At 39.0% G+C, this 21,057-nt stretch overlaps 12 protein-coding genes and 1 non-coding gene across 13 annotated transcripts; 5 read left to right on the top strand and 8 right to left on the bottom strand.

The window, feature by feature from the left end:
- Positions 1 to 300: 300 nt before the first annotated feature.
- On the top strand, positions 301 to 1,152 carry PXP2 (Pxp2p; the record flags this gene model as incomplete). The annotated part of the gene is made up of 1 exon (XM_056223632.1): positions 301 to 1,152. The coding sequence occupies one exon, from the start codon at positions 301 to 303 to the stop codon at positions 1,150 to 1,152; it is 852 nt and encodes a 283-aa protein (XP_056077630.1).
- Positions 1,153 to 1,324: 172 nt separating this feature from the next.
- YMR1 (phosphatidylinositol-3-phosphatase YMR1) lies at positions 1,325 to 3,388 on the bottom strand (the record flags this gene model as incomplete). The annotated part of the gene is made up of 1 exon (XM_056223630.1): positions 1,325 to 3,388. One exon carries the CDS (start codon positions 3,386 to 3,388, stop codon positions 1,325 to 1,327), a length of 2,064 nt encoding a protein of 687 aa, XP_056077629.1.
- Positions 3,389 to 4,075: 687 nt separating this feature from the next.
- Positions 4,076 to 7,432, top strand: CPA2 (carbamoyl-phosphate synthase (glutamine-hydrolyzing) CPA2; the record flags this gene model as incomplete). The annotated part of the gene is made up of 1 exon (XM_056223629.1): positions 4,076 to 7,432. The coding sequence occupies one exon, from the start codon at positions 4,076 to 4,078 to the stop codon at positions 7,430 to 7,432; it is 3,357 nt and encodes a 1,118-aa protein (XP_056077628.1).
- A 650-nt stretch (positions 7,433 to 8,082) lies between these two features.
- ABM1 (Abm1p) lies at positions 8,083 to 8,232 on the bottom strand (the record flags this gene model as incomplete). The annotated part of the gene is made up of 1 exon (XM_056223628.1): positions 8,083 to 8,232. The coding sequence occupies one exon, from the start codon at positions 8,230 to 8,232 to the stop codon at positions 8,083 to 8,085; it is 150 nt and encodes a 49-aa protein (XP_056077627.1).
- Positions 8,233 to 8,932: 700 nt separating this feature from the next.
- Positions 8,933 to 9,964, bottom strand: LIH1 (putative lipase; the record flags this gene model as incomplete). Its single annotated transcript, XM_056223627.1, has 1 exon — positions 8,933 to 9,964. The coding sequence occupies one exon, from the start codon at positions 9,962 to 9,964 to the stop codon at positions 8,933 to 8,935; it is 1,032 nt and encodes a 343-aa protein (XP_056077626.1).
- A 274-nt stretch (positions 9,965 to 10,238) lies between these two features.
- On the bottom strand, positions 10,239 to 12,419 carry ECM27 (Ecm27p; the record flags this gene model as incomplete). The annotated part of the gene is made up of 1 exon (XM_056223626.1): positions 10,239 to 12,419. One exon carries the CDS (start codon positions 12,417 to 12,419, stop codon positions 10,239 to 10,241), a length of 2,181 nt encoding a protein of 726 aa, XP_056077625.1.
- A 250-nt stretch (positions 12,420 to 12,669) lies between these two features.
- On the bottom strand, positions 12,670 to 13,692 carry ADO1 (adenosine kinase; the record flags this gene model as incomplete). Its single annotated transcript, XM_056223625.1, has 1 exon — positions 12,670 to 13,692. The coding sequence occupies one exon, from the start codon at positions 13,690 to 13,692 to the stop codon at positions 12,670 to 12,672; it is 1,023 nt and encodes a 340-aa protein (XP_056077624.1).
- A 581-nt stretch (positions 13,693 to 14,273) lies between these two features.
- On the top strand, positions 14,274 to 14,738 carry SOD1 (superoxide dismutase SOD1; the record flags this gene model as incomplete). The annotated part of the gene is made up of 1 exon (XM_056223624.1): positions 14,274 to 14,738. One exon carries the CDS (start codon positions 14,274 to 14,276, stop codon positions 14,736 to 14,738), a length of 465 nt encoding a protein of 154 aa, XP_056077623.1.
- A 79-nt stretch (positions 14,739 to 14,817) lies between these two features.
- URA8 (CTP synthase URA8) lies at positions 14,818 to 16,560 on the bottom strand (the record flags this gene model as incomplete). The annotated part of the gene is made up of 1 exon (XM_056223623.1): positions 14,818 to 16,560. One exon carries the CDS (start codon positions 16,558 to 16,560, stop codon positions 14,818 to 14,820), a length of 1,743 nt encoding a protein of 580 aa, XP_056077622.1.
- A 1,005-nt stretch (positions 16,561 to 17,565) lies between these two features.
- VPS25 (ESCRT-II subunit protein VPS25) lies at positions 17,566 to 18,174 on the top strand (the record flags this gene model as incomplete). The annotated part of the gene is made up of 1 exon (XM_056223622.1): positions 17,566 to 18,174. The coding sequence occupies one exon, from the start codon at positions 17,566 to 17,568 to the stop codon at positions 18,172 to 18,174; it is 609 nt and encodes a 202-aa protein (XP_056077621.1).
- A 124-nt stretch (positions 18,175 to 18,298) lies between these two features.
- RSM26 (mitochondrial 37S ribosomal protein mS42) lies at positions 18,299 to 19,099 on the bottom strand (the record flags this gene model as incomplete). The annotated part of the gene is made up of 1 exon (XM_056223621.1): positions 18,299 to 19,099. The coding sequence occupies one exon, from the start codon at positions 19,097 to 19,099 to the stop codon at positions 18,299 to 18,301; it is 801 nt and encodes a 266-aa protein (XP_056077620.1).
- Positions 19,100 to 19,300: 201 nt separating this feature from the next.
- Smki_10.trna24L lies at positions 19,301 to 19,401 on the bottom strand. The gene is given in 2 exon segments: positions 19,301 to 19,344; positions 19,364 to 19,401. It is a non-coding gene; the product is annotated as a tRNA-Leu (tRNA).
- A 638-nt stretch (positions 19,402 to 20,039) lies between these two features.
- On the top strand, positions 20,040 to 21,023 carry AIM25 (Aim25p; the record flags this gene model as incomplete). Its single annotated transcript, XM_056223619.1, has 1 exon — positions 20,040 to 21,023. The coding sequence occupies one exon, from the start codon at positions 20,040 to 20,042 to the stop codon at positions 21,021 to 21,023; it is 984 nt and encodes a 327-aa protein (XP_056077619.1).
- Positions 21,024 to 21,057: the final 34 nt, after the last annotated feature.

Below are 21,057 nucleotides of genomic sequence, written 5' to 3'. Positions count from 1 at the left end.
TTTTTTCCCCTTTCTTTCTTGACTTGTTCGGTCTATTTGTTGATTTTGTTGTTGTTCCAATGTCATCACTTTCTTTTTTTTTTGTTTTTTCAATTCGTGTTTGCCAAAAAAACTGCAGATCCAGAACAGCTTAAAAAAAAATGTGTGACTAATAATTGCTCAACGATGCACAATTATATATGCGTGTAATCTTACATTGGTCTATATATACATATAATAAGTGCCAAGACTGGCTCCACTTGCTCATCCCCCGTTTATTACTCATAAAAAATAAGTATATATATTTTCAAGTTTTCAATAATGAACCAGATACTTAACGCCCAAAGACTGATACAATTGTCACAGTTCCACCCTAAGCTGAAAAATATATGGTATCTTGTTGCCGCTGCCACGTTTAGTGTTTGTAATGAGCCACAGGAAGTACCCAAATTATACCACTATGCCATGCTGCTTAGTAATGATAATGCGCACATGTACAGATTCACATTAGCTTCCCAAACCATTGATTTACTGCGTTCAGATTTACCAACAAGGAGAAACTTGATCAATGAAAATTACCGACAGCCTACGTTTTTTCAAAAGCAATTGACAGCAAAATTTAGAGAGGTCATTCTTAAAACAGGGCCCCTAGGCGGCCTTCCAAGAGCGATCAATGGTCTTACTGTACTAAAGGAAACTACACCGGATAATTTACTACCACATTTAGATCCAATAGACCCATGGGAGGCTGCCATGGGAAATGGCTCTCCGCTTTCTGAGTCTTCTATGAGAAGAAAACATGATAAGACAATTCAGGAAAGAGATCACACTATACAGGATGGGTTACGGCATTGGAATTCAATATACAACAAAGTTTCGACTCGCGTGGTTAATAATCTAAACTCTTCATATCCAGATCTATGGTATTACACACTAGTCCATGTGTATGGTCCCTTATTCGCTTTTGATGAGATATTATCCGCGCAAGAGACAAGTTTAGTAATAATTGCATCCCTGGTTCCTCAAGATGTTAACCCTCAATTGCGTGGACATTTGAAAGGGGCATTGAATATAGGTTGTGATAAGGAAACTGTGGAAGCAGTAAGAGGATTGGCTATGTTAATATCTCAGTGGTGTGGTGTCAGTTGGAAATCTGGTGTGGTAAAATTATGAAGCCTCTTCACCAGTTAACTACACGTTATACTCGTAATATATATAAACCCATATTCATTAAAATTAATTTATATTTTATACTAGTAACAGAAAAAGGCTTAAATTTTTCTATACTCTATCATCGTATGCAAAAGGATTATATCCACCGTTTCTTTTCTCTGCCTTGATCGGATCACTTTCTATTAAACATATCAAACCCAAAAATTGACAAGTTTAAACCCTTACCACCATCGGATTTATCATGCTCTTTGTCTTTGTTGTCACCTGGTAGGACTGCTGGCTCGTGCTTGTGACGTAATTCATCATTCATTTCAGAATCCTTTCTCCCATATAATTGCCACCACCATTGGACTTTCTTTAGGTCCGGTGAAATCCACTCCACTTTTTCTTCTTCTTCAGCTTCGTGACCACTTTCGGGACCACTTTCTTCCCTTTGCATGAAATTCGGATTTATGAATTGTTTTCTTCTCGACCTAAAGTAGTTCCAAACGCTTTTAGTCTTGCCAGGCAAATTATGTTTGAATTTTTCTTTTTCGTTGTTGGAAAGAAATGTACCATATTGGCATGAATACAAATGATAAACCAGCCTTCTTAAGAACCTTTCATTAAATTCAAATAAGTCAGGATTCTGCATCAATAATTGGTATACGCAATCTAGAAATTGCTGGAAAACTGGGGAAACAAACTTCAGGCTTTTCTTGTTCAGTTTGAAGTTCTCGTTGAATTTTTTCGAAATCTTACTCAAGTTGATTAAATTAGTGTCATCTTCATCTCTGTCGTCATCCTCATCATAATCATCTTGAGTATTAGCATCTATATCAAGGCCATCGCCATTGGTATCAATATCGTTGAAAAGAGAATGCATTGTATTATCATGGAATCTAACATCAGAGCTCAAGTGACCACTTCTTTCCAAAAATCTGTGGCCAAAGGAACACCAATCTTTTTCCACGAGAATCATAAACCCTTCAAAAGTCCTATAAAAGGGATCCAAACAAATTTCTAATAACGAAACAATTTGACTAGTTCTATCCCAACCGTCAGAACAATGAACCAGCACGTTAGAATGGTTGAAAATTATAGACTTCAGAAGCATGTCCACAGATTTCAAAATAAGAGTGTTCAATTTTAACCAATTGGAAAATTTCTGAGACTTGATTAAATTCTGCTCCAATGGTAAGTTCAAATCGCCAGCTTGACATATAACTTCTGTCATGTATGCAGCTGTATTGGAAACAATATGAATGTTATCTATACCAAGAAATAACCGTGTAACTGTGGGCAGTTTTGTATTTTTATCAACGCCTAGATTACTATTCGCTAAAAAGAAATTGTAGTTGTCCATATTCTCAGTCCCTCCACCCAAGGCCATTTGTGCCAGCGCATTTGTCCTGGGTCTGGCATCGACTATTATGTGTTTGGTTCTTTTGGTATCTTTATCACAGAATGAGCTAAAGCTTTCCCACACCAGTTTTTCATCTTGAATGGACCTCTGGTTGATTAGTCCTGGTAATGGTTGAGATGATCTAAGAATATTACAATCTGTGGCCTTGTGATGATAAGTTAAAACAGGGATTCTTTTTTGCGATCTAAACTTCGAAGCATGCTTTAACAATACATCAGACGTGGACCTTGGCACAAAGAGTTTGGAAGGGTACGTTGGACAAAATTCGTAATGCTCGTTTATCGTGGATAACCTCCAGGGGCAAAATTCATCTTTACCATCGATGCCTTGCCTTCGAAACTCGTTAATTGGATCATATATTTTCCAACTATCAGGCGAAGGCAATTTCCTTTCCAGATTGTTGGACATGTAAATAAATGCATACAGCTGTGTAATATTGTTGACGACAGTCAAATTCAAGATGGATTCATACACTTTTCTCGCTTGCAGGTTCAACTCGCTGCCGAAATCCAACGAGAACACCGCATAATCTTTCCCGATGATCTTTATATTCACAAACGACCATAGGTCCTTGCCCTGGTAGAGCTTATAGTTCTGTGAATCTGTGCCTTCCAGCTGAATCTGATTAGTGGACGTCAACTTAGAAAGCAACGTGCTGCCCGGGTTTTTATGCACTCCATAGATCAAAGGATACGGGAACCAAAATTCCGTCGACAATTGCGCTGATTCAAAGATCAAATGGTGCGTAGTCAGATGCAAAGTTCCTTGCGTAGCCGTGCCTCTTCTATGTAGCACTACGTTTGATACTTTAGCAATCTTGATGTATTCCATTCTTCGCGGAACTTTTATTTTCTTTTCTTTCTTTTTTAGCGCTATTACAGTCAGTGCACGAAATGCAAGATAACTGCAACAGCTCAACCTCTCTGAGTGACTTTCGTATGATTTCTTGTCCTCTGTTGATACTTATCTTTCTAAACACTTTGTATTTTAGGGTAGTGGTATAAAAATGGTGACACTGCTATTATTGTGAAAAATGTGAAAAAACAAAAAAAAAAACCCTAGAAATGATATTTACCCTAATAAACATTTTACGTACCCTAAGCAATATCTTCATTTGCCCTACTAGCCTCATTCTAGGGTTAGTGAAGTGACTCATTAGTGACATAAACCCATTCACCACCGTGTTTCCTGTGGCATTCAATGAAAAATAATGTGAATGACTCTTCTTTGATAAATGATATGGCGATAACTTTTTCAATATCTCAACTAGGAACATCCGTGTCGTAACGATTGTGTCACCTTGAGTAAGCATCGAGAAAATTTAATCTTGCTTTTCTTTTTCTTTTGCGTTCTCTTTATGATATTAGTATATATATGTATTTGATTGCTAGTGGGTCTTCTACGGTAAAACTCAGGTCTTTCTTGAACGGTTTATTAGATTTAAGTATCGATAATAGCACATAATAGTGAAAAAGAGTCTATACAGAAGCAGTACAGTACATAGACAGGAAGAAAAGAATGACTTCGATTTATACATCTACAGAACCTACGAATTCTGCTTTTACCACTGAGCACTACAAACCTCAGTTAGTTGAAGGTGTAAATTCAGTGCTTGTGATTGGGTCAGGCGGGCTCTCCATTGGTCAAGCAGGTGAATTCGATTACAGTGGTTCTCAAGCTATCAAAGCTTTGAAGGAAGATAACAAGTTTACTATATTGGTTAACCCAAATATCGCTACTAACCAAACTTCGCATTCCCTGGCGGATAAGATTTATTACTTGCCCGTTACACCAGAATACATCACATACATCATTGAACTTGAAAGGCCGGATGCCATACTTTTGACCTTCGGTGGTCAAACAGGTCTAAATTGTGGTGTGGCTCTGGATGAATCTGGTGTTTTGGCTAAATATAACGTTAAAGTTCTAGGTACTCCCATCAAGACTTTGATCACTTCTGAAGATAGAGACCTCTTCGCATCTGCTTTGAAAGATATTAACATCCCGATTGCAGAATCGTTTGCCTGTGAAACTGTGGACGAAGCTTTGGAGGCTGCGGAAAGGGTCAAATATCCAGTTATTGTCAGATCTGCATACGCATTGGGTGGGTTAGGTTCAGGTTTCGCTAATAATGCAGGTGAAATGAAGGAACTTGCTGCGCAATCCTTGTCGTTGGCCCCACAAATTCTTGTTGAAAAATCCTTGAAAGGTTGGAAAGAAGTTGAATATGAAGTGGTCAGAGATAGAGTTGGTAATTGTATCACAGTATGTAATATGGAAAATTTCGACCCACTTGGTGTTCATACCGGTGATTCCATGGTTTTTGCTCCTTCCCAGACCCTATCGGATGAAGAGTTTCATATGTTGAGATCGGCAGCAATTAAAATTATTAGACACCTTGGTGTTATTGGTGAATGTAACGTTCAATACGCTTTACAACCTGATGGGCTAGACTACAGAGTTATTGAAGTGAACGCACGTCTATCTCGTTCCTCTGCATTGGCATCCAAGGCTACTGGTTACCCCTTAGCGTACACTGCCGCCAAGATTGGACTAGGCTATACTTTGCCAGAATTGCCTAACCCAATCACAAAAACCACAGTAGCTAATTTTGAGCCATCTTTAGATTATATCGTGGCGAAAATACCTAAGTGGGATCTTTCAAAGTTTCAGTATGTGGACAGGTCCATCGGTTCATCTATGAAATCAGTTGGAGAAGTTATGGCTATCGGTAGAAACTATGAAGAAGCTTTTCAAAAGGCATTAAGACAGGTGGACCCATCATTGTTGGGATTCCAAGGCTCTGCCGAATTTGGCGATCAACTTGATGAAGCCTTGAGAACCCCAACGGACAGAAGAGTTCTTGCCATTGGTCAAGCTTTAATCCATGAAAACTATACAGTTGAGAGAGTTAATGAACTGAGTAAAATTGACAAGTGGTTTCTTTACAAGTGCATGAACATTGTAAATATCTATAAAGAGCTTGAATCAGTTGAATCTTTAAGTGGCTTGAGTAAAGATCTTTTACAGAGAGCCAAGAAATTAGGGTTTTCGGATAAGCAAATTGCCGTTACTATAAATAAACAAGCCTCCACAAATATTAACGAATTGGAAATCAGAAGTTTAAGAAAGACGTTGGGTATCATCCCCTTTGTCAAGAGAATCGATACTTTAGCCGCAGAATTTCCGGCACAAACTAATTATTTGTATACCACTTACAACGCTACAAAAAACGATGTACAGTTCACCGAAAACGGTATGCTTGTACTAGGCTCAGGTGTTTATCGTATTGGTTCATCTGTGGAATTTGATTGGTGTGCCGTGAACACTGCTAAGACTTTAAGAGCTCAGGGTAAAAAAACTATCATGATAAACTATAACCCAGAAACAGTTTCCACAGATTTCGACGAAGTTGATAGATTATACTTTGAAGAATTATCGTATGAAAGAGTGATGGACATTTATGAGTTGGAGCAATCCGAGGGTTGCATTATTTCCGTCGGTGGTCAATTACCTCAAAACATTGCCCTGAAACTTTACGATAACGGCTGTAATATAATGGGTACTAATCCAAATGATATTGATAGAGCTGAAAACAGACACAAATTCTCTTCTATTCTGGATTCTATTAATGTCGACCAACCTGAGTGGAGTGAGCTAACATCAGTAGAAGAAGCGAAATTATTCGCTTCTAAAGTTAACTACCCTGTGTTAATTCGTCCATCTTATGTGCTTTCCGGTGCAGCAATGAGTGTTGTCAATAATGAGGAGGAACTGAAGGCCAAATTAACCCTGGCATCTGATGTTTCTCCTGACCACCCAGTCGTCATGTCTAAGTTTATTGAAGGTGCCCAAGAAATTGACGTTGACGCCGTTGCTTATGATGGTACTGTCTTGGTACATGCAATTTCTGAGCATGTTGAAAATGCAGGTGTGCATTCTGGTGATGCTTCGTTGGTCTTACCGCCTCAACATCTTTCTGATGACATGAAGGTTGCTCTAAAAGACATTGCTGATAAAGTTGCGAAAGCTTGGAAAATCACTGGTCCCTTTAATATGCAAATCATCAAAGATGGGGAGCATACATTAAAAGTCATTGAATGTAACATTAGAGCTTCTAGATCATTCCCATTCGTTTCGAAAGTTTTAGGCGTTAATTTTATTGAAATAGCTGTAAAGGCATTTTTGGGCGGTGACATTGTACCAAAACCGATTGATTTGATGCTCAACAAAAAGTATGACTATGTTGCTACTAAAGTCCCTCAATTTTCCTTTACAAGATTAGCTGGTGCTGATCCTTTCTTAGGGGTCGAGATGGCATCAACTGGTGAAGTTGCTTCCTTTGGTAAGGATTTAATTGAAAGCTACTGGACTGCTATCCAAAGTACTATGAACTTCCATGTACCATTACCTCCAAGTGGTATATTATTTGGTGGCGATATATCTCGAGAATATTTGGGCCAGGTGGCTTCCATAGTGGCCGCTATTGGTTATAGAATATATACTACCGATGAGCCCACTAAAACATATCTAGAAAAGCACATCAAAGAAACAAACTCGCAGATATCTTTGATTAAATTTCCAAAGAATGATAAGAGAAAATTACGTGAACTATTTCAAGAATACGACATCAAAGCTGTTTTCAACCTAGCTTCCAAGAGAGCTGAAAGCACTGAAGATGTTGATTATATTATGAGAAGGAATGCTATTGATTTTGCTATTCCATTGTTCAATGAACCCCAAACGGCTTTATTGTTTGCGAAGTGCTTGAAGGCAAAAATTGCAGAAAAGATCAGAATTTTGGAATCCCATGACGTTATAGTCCCACCGGAAGTCCGTTCTTGGGATGAATTTATTGGTTTCAAAGCATATTGATTGCGCAACAGGAAACCTCGCATTTGACTGTATTACTGTATATTACATAATGGATCCCCTTTCGAGAAATTTCTAAATCTCCAAGAAGAATTTCTATTGTTACCATATATCCTCGATATTATTATTTTAAATAAAGGTATATCCCAAAAACTGTCACAGTATTTGAATGGTCTTTTCAAGGCGAACAGCGAATCAGCCGGAAGAAATAAATAGACAGTAAAAATTTACAGGCCTATATTCTCTACGCATGAACGCTCAATTAAGCTTAAAATTTGTGCAGTATATATCAGACTACATGTCATCTTTTACAAATTAAACTTGAGCGTAACGGCCATACACGTAGAATTCTGCTTTTGGAGCTACGTTACCATTTGCATTTCTTTCTGTGTGAACTGTTCTGTTAGGCGGAGCAGTATGGGCTGCCGATGTATGGAGAACGTCTACACTGAAGAGATGATCCACCCCAAAATACAGAGGAGAGATGCCATATATGCGCTTGCTAAGGGGTACCCCATCAAGCCGGTCTGCTACGTGAGTGGAATGAGGCATATCATCTTCGTCTTCATCAATAGAGTTTGAGTTAATTTAAGCGGTCGCATTCTCGAGTGTTGTTAGTAATCTAGTGTCAACCAATTTCTCGGTAGGAACAACTATAACAAGATATTACGTGTGTAACCACTTGTGCCCCAACATGTCGAGTAGTGGATATACGTGTTGGATTCCGTAAAATTTAACAGTGCTGCTACCATTGATGCATCAGCGGGTGAAAGAATTGTAGAAACACTAAGAGAACAACTCATATTTTTATTCTCCGTCAGTTTTATTGTATGCAGGAGAGCCGAACACTATTATGCATTTAAAGAAACGTTGGCATTGATATTTATATACTAAATGTCTCGAATTTTGGAGATATTCATAAATAACTCGACAAAAGTAAAGCTAATATTCAACATAGACTTGTATTTGGTATACATGATCGTTACTTTCACTCACTCTAGTAATACTGTCACCCAGCGCTCAAAAAAGTCCCACATGGGGAATGTTTCCTAAGGAATGAAAAATTTAAAGTTTTCATTCTCTTTCGAGATACAGACATACAGGATACATACATAGAGACACTAAAAGCCATGTGTGATGATAATTATGATCCTGTAGAGGAATACTACTTCAACAAAAGCGTAGCTAAGATTAGTGGTCAGGAGAATTGGAATAAGCAGTTAGCAACCCAGGTATATTCAAGAAGTCTGCAACCTGAAACATTACCGACCTTAAAACCTCTCTCTTGTAATAAAGAGTGGGTCAATTCAGGAAAAAGAATTTCAGAAGAAGAACAGATAGATGGAAAACGAAAGAGAACAGATTAGAATTTTTGAAAGAGATATATGACGGAAATAACGATCATTAGTTAAGAAGAGTAGTCACACTTGGTTTAGAGAAATTATAGAGCGGTATTTATATATGCAAGAAGTGATTTGAAGAAAACGTAAAGCGGGGTGAGTGTTAAAGTCCAGAACATCCTTTTACGTCAATGAAGTAGGCTCGATGTTCATAAACATGTAACCAGTCTTCAACCAAACCGCTCATGCCATCTCGAAATCCATCCTTCAAAGTTAACCTGTTATTTTTACCTCGGTACTCAATATCTTCTGCATATTGAGGTAGACCGACTTTATTAATAAACATCTCTAAACCAGCCGGATGATAGAATGGTGGAACCATAGGAATATAATCACCGGTATGTACGACCCTAAAATAACCCTTACGGAATTGAATTTCTTTTCTAGCAATTGACTCCTTCTCTATCATATCTGTCTCAAATAATTCATCTACCCATTGTCTCATTTCGCTATTGAATATCTTTGGTGTTGCGAATGTCAATACTAACGGATCAAAGCCTCTTATTCTTAATTCTATCCCAGCCAAACTTGCTAACGCTGCCCCCAAGGAATGTCCTGTGACAACAATTCGATAATCTGGATAGCTTTCCAAAATTGACTCCATTTTTTTAAAGACGTCCATCCCAAGTGTTTCTGTGAACCTGAGGAATCCCCTGTGCATTTTACAACCTTTGCATTCTCTAATAGTTCCTTCTTCTATAAGTTTACGATATTCTTTAACGCAAAGTGGAGAATATTCCACTGGATATATTTCAAAATCGCTAAACCAATCTTGTCTGGTTGTAGATCCTCTAAATGCCAAAATAACAACTTTTTTTCCGTGGTCAACAGCAAGATAACCTGAGCCCAGTTCACCTTTTTTGGCATTAAGAACTAGTTCCACCACTGTTTGACCAGCTGTAGGGTTAATTTCTTCATCGTTACAGAACTTAATATGTGGTGGACAACCCCCATTATTCAACGTTTTGTTAACGAAAAGTAAATTGTCTGATATGCAGCTTGATATTGAGCTTGCCTTCATAAAATAGACCAGACGCTCATAGATATAAGGAGTAATTGACAAGTTTGGTGAACAATTAATAAAGGGTGCCAAAGTTATAAAAAGATATAATATGAATATTCTTGTGGATATCATTGTAACTGACGTTCTTGATCGATATATATAATAACTTCTAGGCGCTGCTTTTATTCTTATTAGTTTAACTAGAGTATGTCATCCAAAGAAATAAAAACAATATACTACCTATTTTTTTGGGCAAAAGAACAATTTTGATAACCAACTTTGAGTAATCTTAAAATTAAATGCTTCCTCTTCTCTTTGGTGTACCGTGCAATGGGTGGATCTGTTGCACCGTCAGAGGCTAATGTCACAAAAACAGATTTTTTCAAGACGCGCTTCTTGGCAATTTTCACCCAAACAGTTCTAGAAGTATATTTATTAAGGTTGCTAGTGCCCATAATCCGCACATGAATATTCCGGTCAACTTCATCTCGCTCGTTAGGTATCGTTTAATATTCTTAGGCCCGCCGAAGAATACTAGCAAGAGAATAATCTGTAGGATGATAAAGACGCAAGAAACAATAAATTTATAATTTAATGTATTATCCAACCGACTTGATTCTTGTAATTCAACTTTTCTTAGAAACCACCATTCGTTATCGTTAAAAACACCAATGAACAGCATTGAAACTAACCCGCTAAAACCTATTCCACCCATGGAATTCAACATTACGCCTCCCAAACAAGATGCGCATGATATCATGAAAAACTTTGTTGCTAAATGAACTCTGTCTTGGTAATGAGTTTGGGTCTTGTAAAGCCTGCACATAGATATGTTGGAGATCAGATCCCCTATGGAATTGCCCCATGCAAAAATTGTAAGGCCTAAAATGGCTTTGGATAATCCTAATATTTTTTGATATATTTCCATCATTTCTATGAGACAATTGGCTAAAAGTGATATCCAAATAATAATATTTATTATTCCAATAGCTAGAAAGATTACTTGAGTGCTAGTGTTAAGTCTTTCTAGCAGTTTCCTTTTCCGCAGTTTTTCTTGTAAAATTTCTGAGCTATCTAATGACAAAGTAAACTTGTTATGTAAATTTACCTTTGTGATGAAAGCTATCAATAGTAGAATCAAGCTTATGGATAAAGTAAAAGGGAAAAGATAAACGAGATAACCTAAGGGATAAGTTAATAGCACAGAAAGTGTGCTACAAAGGAGAAAAGGAGCGGTAATAGATTGAATAAACAACAAAACTATGGGTAACGTTGTTAATGAGTATTTATTCAGAATGGGGTCATAACTCAGTATATCTGTAGGGGGTTGTGGACATGATAATTTAAATATGACAAAGAATGGAACAGTAATGGTGGAGAATACTGCATCTGAGGTAGATTTCTGAGAGAAGTTTGAAAGATGTGGTATGAAAATTTTTATAATTGATCGTAGAGATTTCATGGAAATTCTTCGCATTTCCTGAGCACCAAAATGGACATCACCTGGAGTCTCCGCTAAAACTTCATCTTGAAGCTCTTCATCATTAGGGTTATCATGGTAAGGGGCAAATAACGCTGGAGAGCTATTTATTGCCCTATCAAAATCAGTGTATTCTGTAAAAGCATTCGTTGGCTCACTAAACGGCCTTCCGGCACTCGTGGTCGCCTCAGCAGCACTTGTTACAGTGATGGGCCAATGTTTTGCTGGCGTTAAACTACGAAGAGTATTCAACTCTGCCATTTCATTCCTTGGGTCATCCTCCTCCAGGGATGAATTTTCTAGCATTGATAGAAAACTATTGAAATCCATAGCAGATAGCAAACTTGGCTTAATTCCGTGTGTTATAGAATTGGATACGTCAAAGCCAGGTTGTATTGGTGGTAATAAACCTGAGGCCATCAGAGAGTCATCTAAAAATGGAGAAACGGAGTTATCTCTGAGGCTTATATCTGCAGCGGTTTCAGTAGGGGTTTCTGGGGGACGGTTAATTTTGAAAGTCAATTTGACAACTAAATAAAATGCGTAAAGAAACACCATTAAGAAGCAATTTAGAATAGTGACCTGGTTCATAAAGGAAACATAACTCATCACGCACATAGCAACCAAGGAGAATAATAAATCTCTTATAATAGATAACTTTTGAATGTGCGATATTTCAATATGTGTCCTTGACATAATAATAAAAATAGAACCTTCCACAATGCACAGAATAATACCGCAGGCACCCAGCACTTCGCCAATTGATAATGATACTGAGGTTGCTCTTGTTTCTCTTGTAGAGGTTGCCCAACTCATTAAGTTCGAAAACAGGTCAGGTGAAGAGTTACACCAGGATAGTAGAACTGCCATTAAGGCGCCAGTATGAGAAGCATGAGATGCTGTTTTTGAAGCCAACGAACCATTCGATCGAAGACTACTAGGATCTGATATACGAGCCACGTTGGGGCAAAGAAAATCGGACGCACATATCCCTAATAGTACGAAAGCTACAATGATATGAAATAAGCTCGGCACAATAAACGTTACTGATAATTTGGGGTCTTCGTAAAGCAATCGTGGATGGGCCACATTTACTGCCCAGTCCATCTTATTCAGTTAATCTTACTTATGTACTATCTTATGAGGAAAAGGGAAAATGAATGATTTGTCCTTGGCGCTGCTTCGTCTTTTTTCTTGAAGGTGTACGTACTTGTAGCGCCTCTTTTCTTTATTGTGGTATTGGGTACCTGTTTGAATCAAGAACGAGCGGTAAACAAGTCTACAGCATGAAGGCAAGGAAATAAAACGAAGCGGTATATATATGCTTAAATTATTTCTATTATACTGTAATAAGAATTTATTTAGAATAAAATATTTGCTTGGAAGGGTAAGAAGGACCAACTTCTTGAATGGACAAAGCAGCTAACCATTGACCCATGTCGATGGAAGTTTCTAAATCTTCTCCTTTAGTCAACCCAGCCATGAACCCACCGGCAAAGGCATCACCAGCACCGTTAGTGTCGACAACATTGGAGGAGTCCAAAGACTTGACAGGGTAAACGCTGGTACCCTTGGAGGATACAACGACTGTTGGCTCGACACCGTGGGTGAAGATGACAGTTTTTTCAACTGGAGAGTCCTTGACAATTCTTTGAGCAATGGCTTCCAAATCAGTGTTTGCACAGTCCAATTGGAAGGCATCGCAAAAGGCTTCAGCTTCGGACTCGTTAGCAATGATAATAGTAGCGTAAGGCAGAACTCTGGCCAATGCGTCTTTGAAAACATGAGGAATAAAAGGAGCACTAAAGTTCAAAACAAGAGGCTTGTTGTTCTTCTTGGCATGTTCTCCCAACTTAACAATAGCATCTGGAGACACGGTCAAGTGGAACCCACCGACGTAGAAGAGCTTAGCGGCTTCAACCAAGTCCCAATGCTTGTCTAAGTGATCCGGTGTAAAGAAATTAGCAGCTCCCAGGTCTGTGACTAACGACCTGTTATGGCCAGTGATCAAAGCTGCACACTTTCCAGTACCGATGTCACTTTGGACTTGGTACATAGACTTGACACCTGCCTTTTCATTTTCGTTAAGCAATTTCTCGCTGAACTTATCCTTACCGACGGAACCGAAGTAGACAACCTGACCAGCGCCCAAAACGTAGGCAGCTCCTCTGGCAGTGTTTTGAGCAGCACCACCAGCAACAAGTTTTGTTTCTGGCATCTGCAAGAGCTCGTCAAAAATAGCCATCTTAGCGTCACCTGACTTGGCATCCACCAAAATGGCATCGTTGGCCTTCAAAGAATATTTCGCCAAGTATTCAGCCGTCACGTCGGCTTGAAAATCTAGAAGTGGGTTACCCAATACTACCAATGGTGCGGACATAATTGCTTGCGCTTTATTTTTATGTTAAGCTCGATTCCTACCTTGCACAACATAGAATCACGATGACTATCTAATGTATCACAGCACGCCTATTAAGTAGAGAGTCCTGAGCCTCGAAGAATTATTTTTCAGGCTTGTTCCCTCATCGCGGGCGACGACGCTACGAGTCACCCATGTGAAAAATATCGGCATCCGCAAGAAAAGTTTCAACTTCCACAGGTAATAGCGATGATGTGCATTCGGACGTACATGCAGCTTCTAAAGGATGGCCGATTGGGCTTAGGGCTCAGCATTCAGCGCACGATGTTAATATCGGGCTCGATAAGGCGAAGACAGCGCAAATGCCGCTCGCTAGAAGTACAGAATCCGCTCCCTTAGGGGCACCCATTCCATCACGCCCGGAGCGTTGAACCGGTGCTTCGGAATTAGTAAGCGGTCATCCCCTTCGCTGGGCTCGCCATCGTAGGCTGCTATATAAGTAGCAGATTTTGAGCACGCAATCAGTTGCAGTCATCATTTATTCTGTGGAAAAGAAAGCCAAAAAGCAATCGCGCACATAAATAAAGTACAATTGTCTAATAATGGTCCAAGCAGTTGCAGTGTTAAAGGGTGATGCCGGTGTTTCCGGTGTTGTCAAGTTCGAGCAAACTTCTGAATCTGAACCTACGACAATCTCATACGAGATTGCTGGTAACAGCCCTAACGCGCTACGAGGGTTCCATATTCACGAGTTTGGAGACGCCACCAATGGTTGTGTCTCTGCTGGTCCCCACTTCAACCCTTTTAAAAAGACACATGGTGCCCCAACTGACGAAGTCAGACACGTAGGTGACATGGGTAACCTTCAGACAGACGCCAATGGTGTGGCCAAGGGCTCTTTCAAGGATTCTTTGATCAAGCTTATCGGTCCTACCTCCGTTGTTGGCAGGAGTGTTGTTATCCACGGCGGTCAAGATGACTTAGGTAAGGGTGACACAGAAGAATCTTTGAAGACTGGTAACGCCGGTCCTAGACCAGCCTGTGGTGTCATTGGATTAACCAACTAATGTTGATGTTAACGTTAACGTTAATGTTAATATTAATATACTTAAACCTCGTATATAAGTAAATAGGAAGTACATCTATTCATTCATTTTCATTTTCATTTCCTGCGGCTGCATTTATGTCGTTGATTACTTCATCAAGAATTCCGGAGGCTGCAGCCACAAGCCCCCAAAACGGTCTGGATGGTTCTAACACCTTGGATGTATACTCTGGATGGTATTGGGTGCCTACGTAGTACGGGTGCTCTCGTAACTCGAATATCTCGCACCGCTGGCCTGTTTGGTCCTTACCAACAAATACAAAGCCATGTGACTCCATATCGTCCACTAATTTAGGATTTATTTCATACCGATGACGATGTCTTTCATGCACTTCATTGACTCCGCCATAAAGCTTCCTTACGTGGCTCCATTGTGAATTCGGCTGGAAAATGGTGGGCCTCAACCCTAATCTCATTGTTCCGCCCATGTGTTCCTTATCGATCTCGGGCATGTATATAACTACCTGGTCTTCAGGAGCCAAAAGTGATTCATCCAAAAATTCTGTAGAGCTGCTGTGTGGGCGGCCTATCACATGACGGGCAAACTCGATAGCAGCAACCTGTAAGCCAAGACAGACGCCAAGAAAGGGGACGCCAGATTCGCGGGCCCATTTGGCAGCAAGAATCATTCCCTCGATGCCTCTCGTGCCAAACCCGCCAGGCACCAAAATCCCATCGGCAGAACTGAGTTTATTCCATGAGTCGTGAAACTTGTTCTTGTCGACCTCTTGGGTTTCAGGCTCTAGGTTACTTGCCTCCACCCAAAGAATTTCTAATTGACGACGACACTTCATACTTGCGTGTTCTAAAGATTTGGTCACAGACAAGTACGAATCCTTTAAGTCAGTGTACTTGCCTACAAGGGCAATCTTAACAATATCGTCAGATTCATCCAAGTTTTTGGTCATATTCTCCCAGTTATTCAATAACAAGGATCCTCTTTCCTTGTCTTCTGGAGATAAAAATACTTCGCCTAATTTCAACCTCGAATGGAGATAGTCGATCATACATTGCTTCAGCAGCAACAAAGGCACGTGGTACGTGGAGTTAACATCATGAACGTTGACAACTTGCTCTGGCCCCACATGACAGAACATGGCGATCTTTTCGATGGTGCTCTTGTTGAGTTCCTCGCTGCATCTACAGGCAATCACATCAGGAATAAGGCCCAAAGACCTTAAATCCTTGACTGCTGCTTGGGTGGGTTTGGTCTTCTGTTCACCGTGAATAACAGGTACCAGTGAAACATGAATCAAAGCAAAATTTTCTCTTCCCACTTCGAACTGAAATTGACGTAATGCTTCCACAAAGGGTGCACTTTCAATATCACCTACAGTACCACCCAGTTCAATAATACAGACGTCTGGTTCTAAGCCTGTGTTATCCACCGGGATCTTCGAAACTCGCTGAATCCAATCCTGGATGGCATTAGTCAAATGAGGTACAATTTGCACGGTCTTACCCAGATAATCACCTTTCCTTTCTCTGGCAATCACATGAGAGTATATCTTGCCAGTGGTGATATTGTGGTCCCTGCTTAAGGTAATACCGAGGTAGCGCTCATAATTACCGAGGTCCAAGTCCGTTTCTCCACCATCATCGAGTACAAAACACTCACCGTGTTCCAAGGGAGACATTGTCCCTGCATCGATATTCATGTATGGGTCAATTTTGATGGAAGTAACCTTTAAGCCTAGGGTCTTCAGTAGCATCCCAGTAGAGGACGCTAAAACTCCCTTACCAATACCTGAGATAACACCGCCGGAAACAACAACGTACTTCATTTTTAACTGCCCCCTTGTATTTTTTTTCTTTGGAACTCTATTGATTAATTATTCCTCGCCAAAGGACAATTGAATACAAGACCAATATCCATAAATAGAGGTAAAGACTAAATAGTACAAGATAGAGAAAAAAAGGCAGGGGGTGAACTAAAACAACCAAAAAAAAAAAGGTACTAAACGGGTAGACGATTAGTAGAAGAGAGAAAATAGAGAAATGAAAACTTCATGGGGCAATCACGTTGCTTATATATCTCTTTTTTTTCCTTCGTGTTTCGATCAGGTAAGCGCCTCATACAAAAAGAGCAGCATATACATGTGAAGTACATATAACCAACTGGGGGGGTGTATTGAATGTGGAAAAAAAAGTAGGAGGACAATATGCTCTTACTTGTCTTGCGACCTATTTAACGAAGGTTTCAAGTGTAGTTAATCGTGCTCTTTTTTTCTCAAATACATTCCATTGCGCTGCTAGTCTAACTTTTCTTATTTCTACCCCTTTCAATTGATAATTGGGTTCAAGTAGATGCTGAACGGGAAATTCCATGCGAATTGTTTTGGGTTGGCGACAGTTACATTAACTAACAGTTTTATATACAACAGAATATTTGTAGACAATATCAGGAGCATGGTGGTAAAAATTCTTACTTTTTTAAAAGAGAACGTTGGCTCCCAATTTTATTGCAACGATCCATTAAATCAGTTCACTTTTCCTACAAAAGCTGGTTAGAGTAAGCAATATATACACATGATACTTTTGCAGTAATAGAAAATATCAAGTATTTTTCTTCAGTCGCTCGTTGAACGGTTTCGTCTTTCTCATTTGTTGTCCCCTTTAATAAGAAAAATACTCTTCATGAAAGTCGGGATATCAAGTAAGATCGGCGAAAACCTTTACCGGTACCTAGCTTTTCCAGTGGTTTCCTCCCCGTTCTCTCAATTAACCCATCTGGGAATTTGAAGCGTTACTCAAAGTTATTCTTATTCCGTCAATATAGCAAACACGTTATGGCTTCGTTACCTCCAATATATTCCTTTCCGCCGCTGTATACACGTCAGCCTAATTCCTTAACGAGACGGCAGCAAATAAGCACATGGATAGACATCATATCACAATATTGCAAGAGCAAAAGAATATGGTACATGTCTGCTGATGGTACTGTAATCAATGATAGTACCCTAGATGGTAGAAATACAGATGATAATGATGTAAAGAAAACCTCGAATAATCTTTTCAATAATGAAGACATTCAGAGATCTGTACCACAGGAATTCATTGGTGAAATTTGGTTACAAATGGCAAAAGAAGGCAAGTGTTTACCAATCGATCAAAGCGGCAGGAAAAGTAGCAATACCACAACTACGAGATATTTTGTACTATGGAAGAGCGTAGATAATTGGGCTTCATTGATATTGCAATGGTTTGAAGACTGCGGGAAACTAAATCAAGTCGTTACGCTATATGAATTGAGCCAAGGTGATGAGACAATTAATTGGGAATTCCACGGAATGCCAGAAAACCTACTATATTACTGTTTGAAGCCTTTATGTGATAGAAATAGGGCAACGATGCTGAAGGATGAGAATGATAAGGTAATCGCCATTAAGGTTGCTTGAAACAGGAGCGAGAAAATAAAACAAAATTATTTACAGTATATAAAAGATTTGGGTAGATCGCCTTCCACCCCTATCTTTATAGTTATATAAGAGAGTATGAGAGACTATTATTCTCCTTCTTTCTCTACCTCGAGATACCAGAGAATATCCTATTATTTACCACCGACCAATTCAAGTTATCAAGAACATTTTTCACGTATTTCGATCGGTTACCAACGCCATAATCATGCAAATACGCTTGATCCCATAGATTGACGCAAATTACAGGCATGGTCCAATCCTGTACCTTACCATTCAGCTTCGTAGAGTTTCCGATCATTTTTTCCATTTGCTTTAGGGTACCAAATTCATCGATAGAAATTGCACTGTTTAAATCAAACGATTGGTTCCTGGGGAAATAATACGGGGTACCATTGTTATTAGTGGTTAATATAAAGAGCTTTTTTTCTTTGTTTTCGACGAGAAACAGCCAGCCTTGTCCTAATACCTCATTCTCGGCACGATGTATCATCTCCTCTTTTACAGCTTCCCAGTCGCTGCCATCGAAAGAATCTTCAATTCTTGACAAGAAAAGCCTTGATGGCTCTGTCTTTACCGCTGCATCCGAATCAGTGCCCGTCTTGATGGTCGACGGTAAAATATTTTCCACGAATAAATGGTTATTGTGGATGGACGAGGCCAAATTGAAAATATTAGATTGCAATGGATTTCCTGCAGTTTTCAGTAATATGTGGAATGGGTAATAAGATTCAAGAGACTGTCCCGCTGTCGCCAGTGTTAGCTTATCGCATAGATACCGCTGATAGTCGAACCATACCGTCTTGAAACCCATAGAACTGAGTATTTTAGGAATCCCATTTTGTAGTAGTCCCTTGGCATTAGGTAGCTTGGGTACTACGTGAATACCTCTTTTGAAAACAAGCATGTTATTGAATGTAAGTTTCGCCAAGCAGACGTTGTGGTTATATGTTATAAGAATTATTGACAATATAAGTCCTAGGTGCCAGTAGCCCTTCAACTGAAAGCTTCTTACTTTTCTTGCTGAGTAGTAACTCAGTCTCAAAGCAAGTCTCGCACGAATCTGCAGGATTTTTGGGTTGATAAAAATGACAAAACAAAAAAATAATGAGAGCTAAGGGATTCGAACCCTTGCATCCGAAGATATCAGAGATTTTAGAGGTTAAATCCACCTAAATCTGACGCCTTAAACCACTCGGCCAAACTCCCATTGTTTGTTGAAGATACTCGATAAATCCACTTGTTTTGTTTATTAGAGCATTCTTAACAAAACATTCCCATAGCGCAAGAACTGTTGTAACATGTGTTCGGGCAAAGATGCAATTATCGTTTATTGATTAGTAACCATTGTTACTGATTTATTATCATATACGATTTTAGAACTGTTGTAATATAAATCAAGTATCATCTACTAACTAGTATTTACGTTACTAGTATATTATCGTATACGGTGTTAGAAGATGACATAAGTTATGAGAAATAGTCATCTAAATTAGTGGAAACTGAAACGCAAGGATTGATAATGTAATAGGATCAATGAATAACAACATATAAAACTATGATAATAATGTTTATAGAATTGTGTAGAATTGCAGATTCCCTTTTATGGATTCCTAAATCCCCGAGGAGAACTTCTAGTATATCTACATACCTAATATTATTGCCTTATAAAAAATGGAATCCCAACAATTACATCAAACTCCACTATTATCTCAATTAGGAAGCTACATATCGTTTACTTTCCCAGCCTCATGTCAGTCAGTGTGCAAACTTCAGGATTTGAAAAGAGTAAATGAAAAAACAAGGAAAAAGAAATATTTAAGTCAAGCGCAGGGTACAATACCCTCATGAACAGAACAGAAATGGTTTTTATTAACCGATTATGTATAAGAAATTTGACGACGTTAAGCAAAGCATTAAAGAACTCCCATGGTAGAGTAATCAGAAATGGGTCCTTTAGAAGAGTGATTCGTGAAAAGAATCAAATAACGAGTACGCCACCAGTATATGCTTTTAACGAAAATAACAATAACGGTATAATAAAAATACATGATCCTGTAGCTACTACAATCCTCAACGAGCCTACCATTATTATCGAAAGACAGATGGAATTTATGAACGTCTTTCTAGGTTTTGAACAAGCAAATCGATATGCTATAATGGATGTGAACGGAAACAAAATAGCATCAATGATGGAAAGAGATTTTTCTATAACAAAAGCGATAATGCGGCAGTTTTATCGTTTACATAGACCTTTTTTAGTAGATGTCTTTGATAATTGGGGAAACGTTATAATGACGATCAAAAGACCCTTTTCCTTCATCAATTCACACATCAAAACTATCGTCCCTCCTTCAGCATATGTCGACAATAGAAATGAGACCACGCATTGTCATGACGGTGAAGAAGGAACGATAGTTGGAGAAACTATTCAAAATTGGCATCTGTGGAGACGTCGCTACGAATTATTCCAGAAAGATGGAATAGAAGATTCTGCGTTCGATCAATTTGGTAAGATAGATGCGCCATTTTTATCCTTCGACTTCCCCGTAACAGATGCTATGGGAAAGATAATGGCTAGCGTGGATAGAAATTGGGTTGGCTTAGGAAGGGAACTGTTTACCGATACAGGTGTTTATATTGTAAGATTTGACTCGCAAAGATGCTTTAACGATATTTATCCTATTGAAATGCTAAGCTCTCAGGTACTAACTTTAGATCAAAGAGCTGTGTTATTAGCAAACGCTGTCTCCATTGATTTTGATTATTTTTCAAGACATTCCAGACAATCTGGGGGTTTCCTTTCTTTCGGCGGTGGCTATGATGAGTAGGTAAGTTATATACTTGAAAACTACGTAATAACTT

Source organism: Saccharomyces mikatae (genome assembly GCF_947241705.1).
Source record: "Saccharomyces mikatae IFO 1815 strain IFO1815 genome assembly, chromosome: 10".
Classification (NCBI taxonomy): Eukaryota; Fungi; Ascomycota; class Saccharomycetes; order Saccharomycetales; family Saccharomycetaceae; genus Saccharomyces; species Saccharomyces mikatae.
Note: the sequence above shows the minus strand (reverse complement) of the source record. Positions and strands in the feature narration are given on the sequence as shown.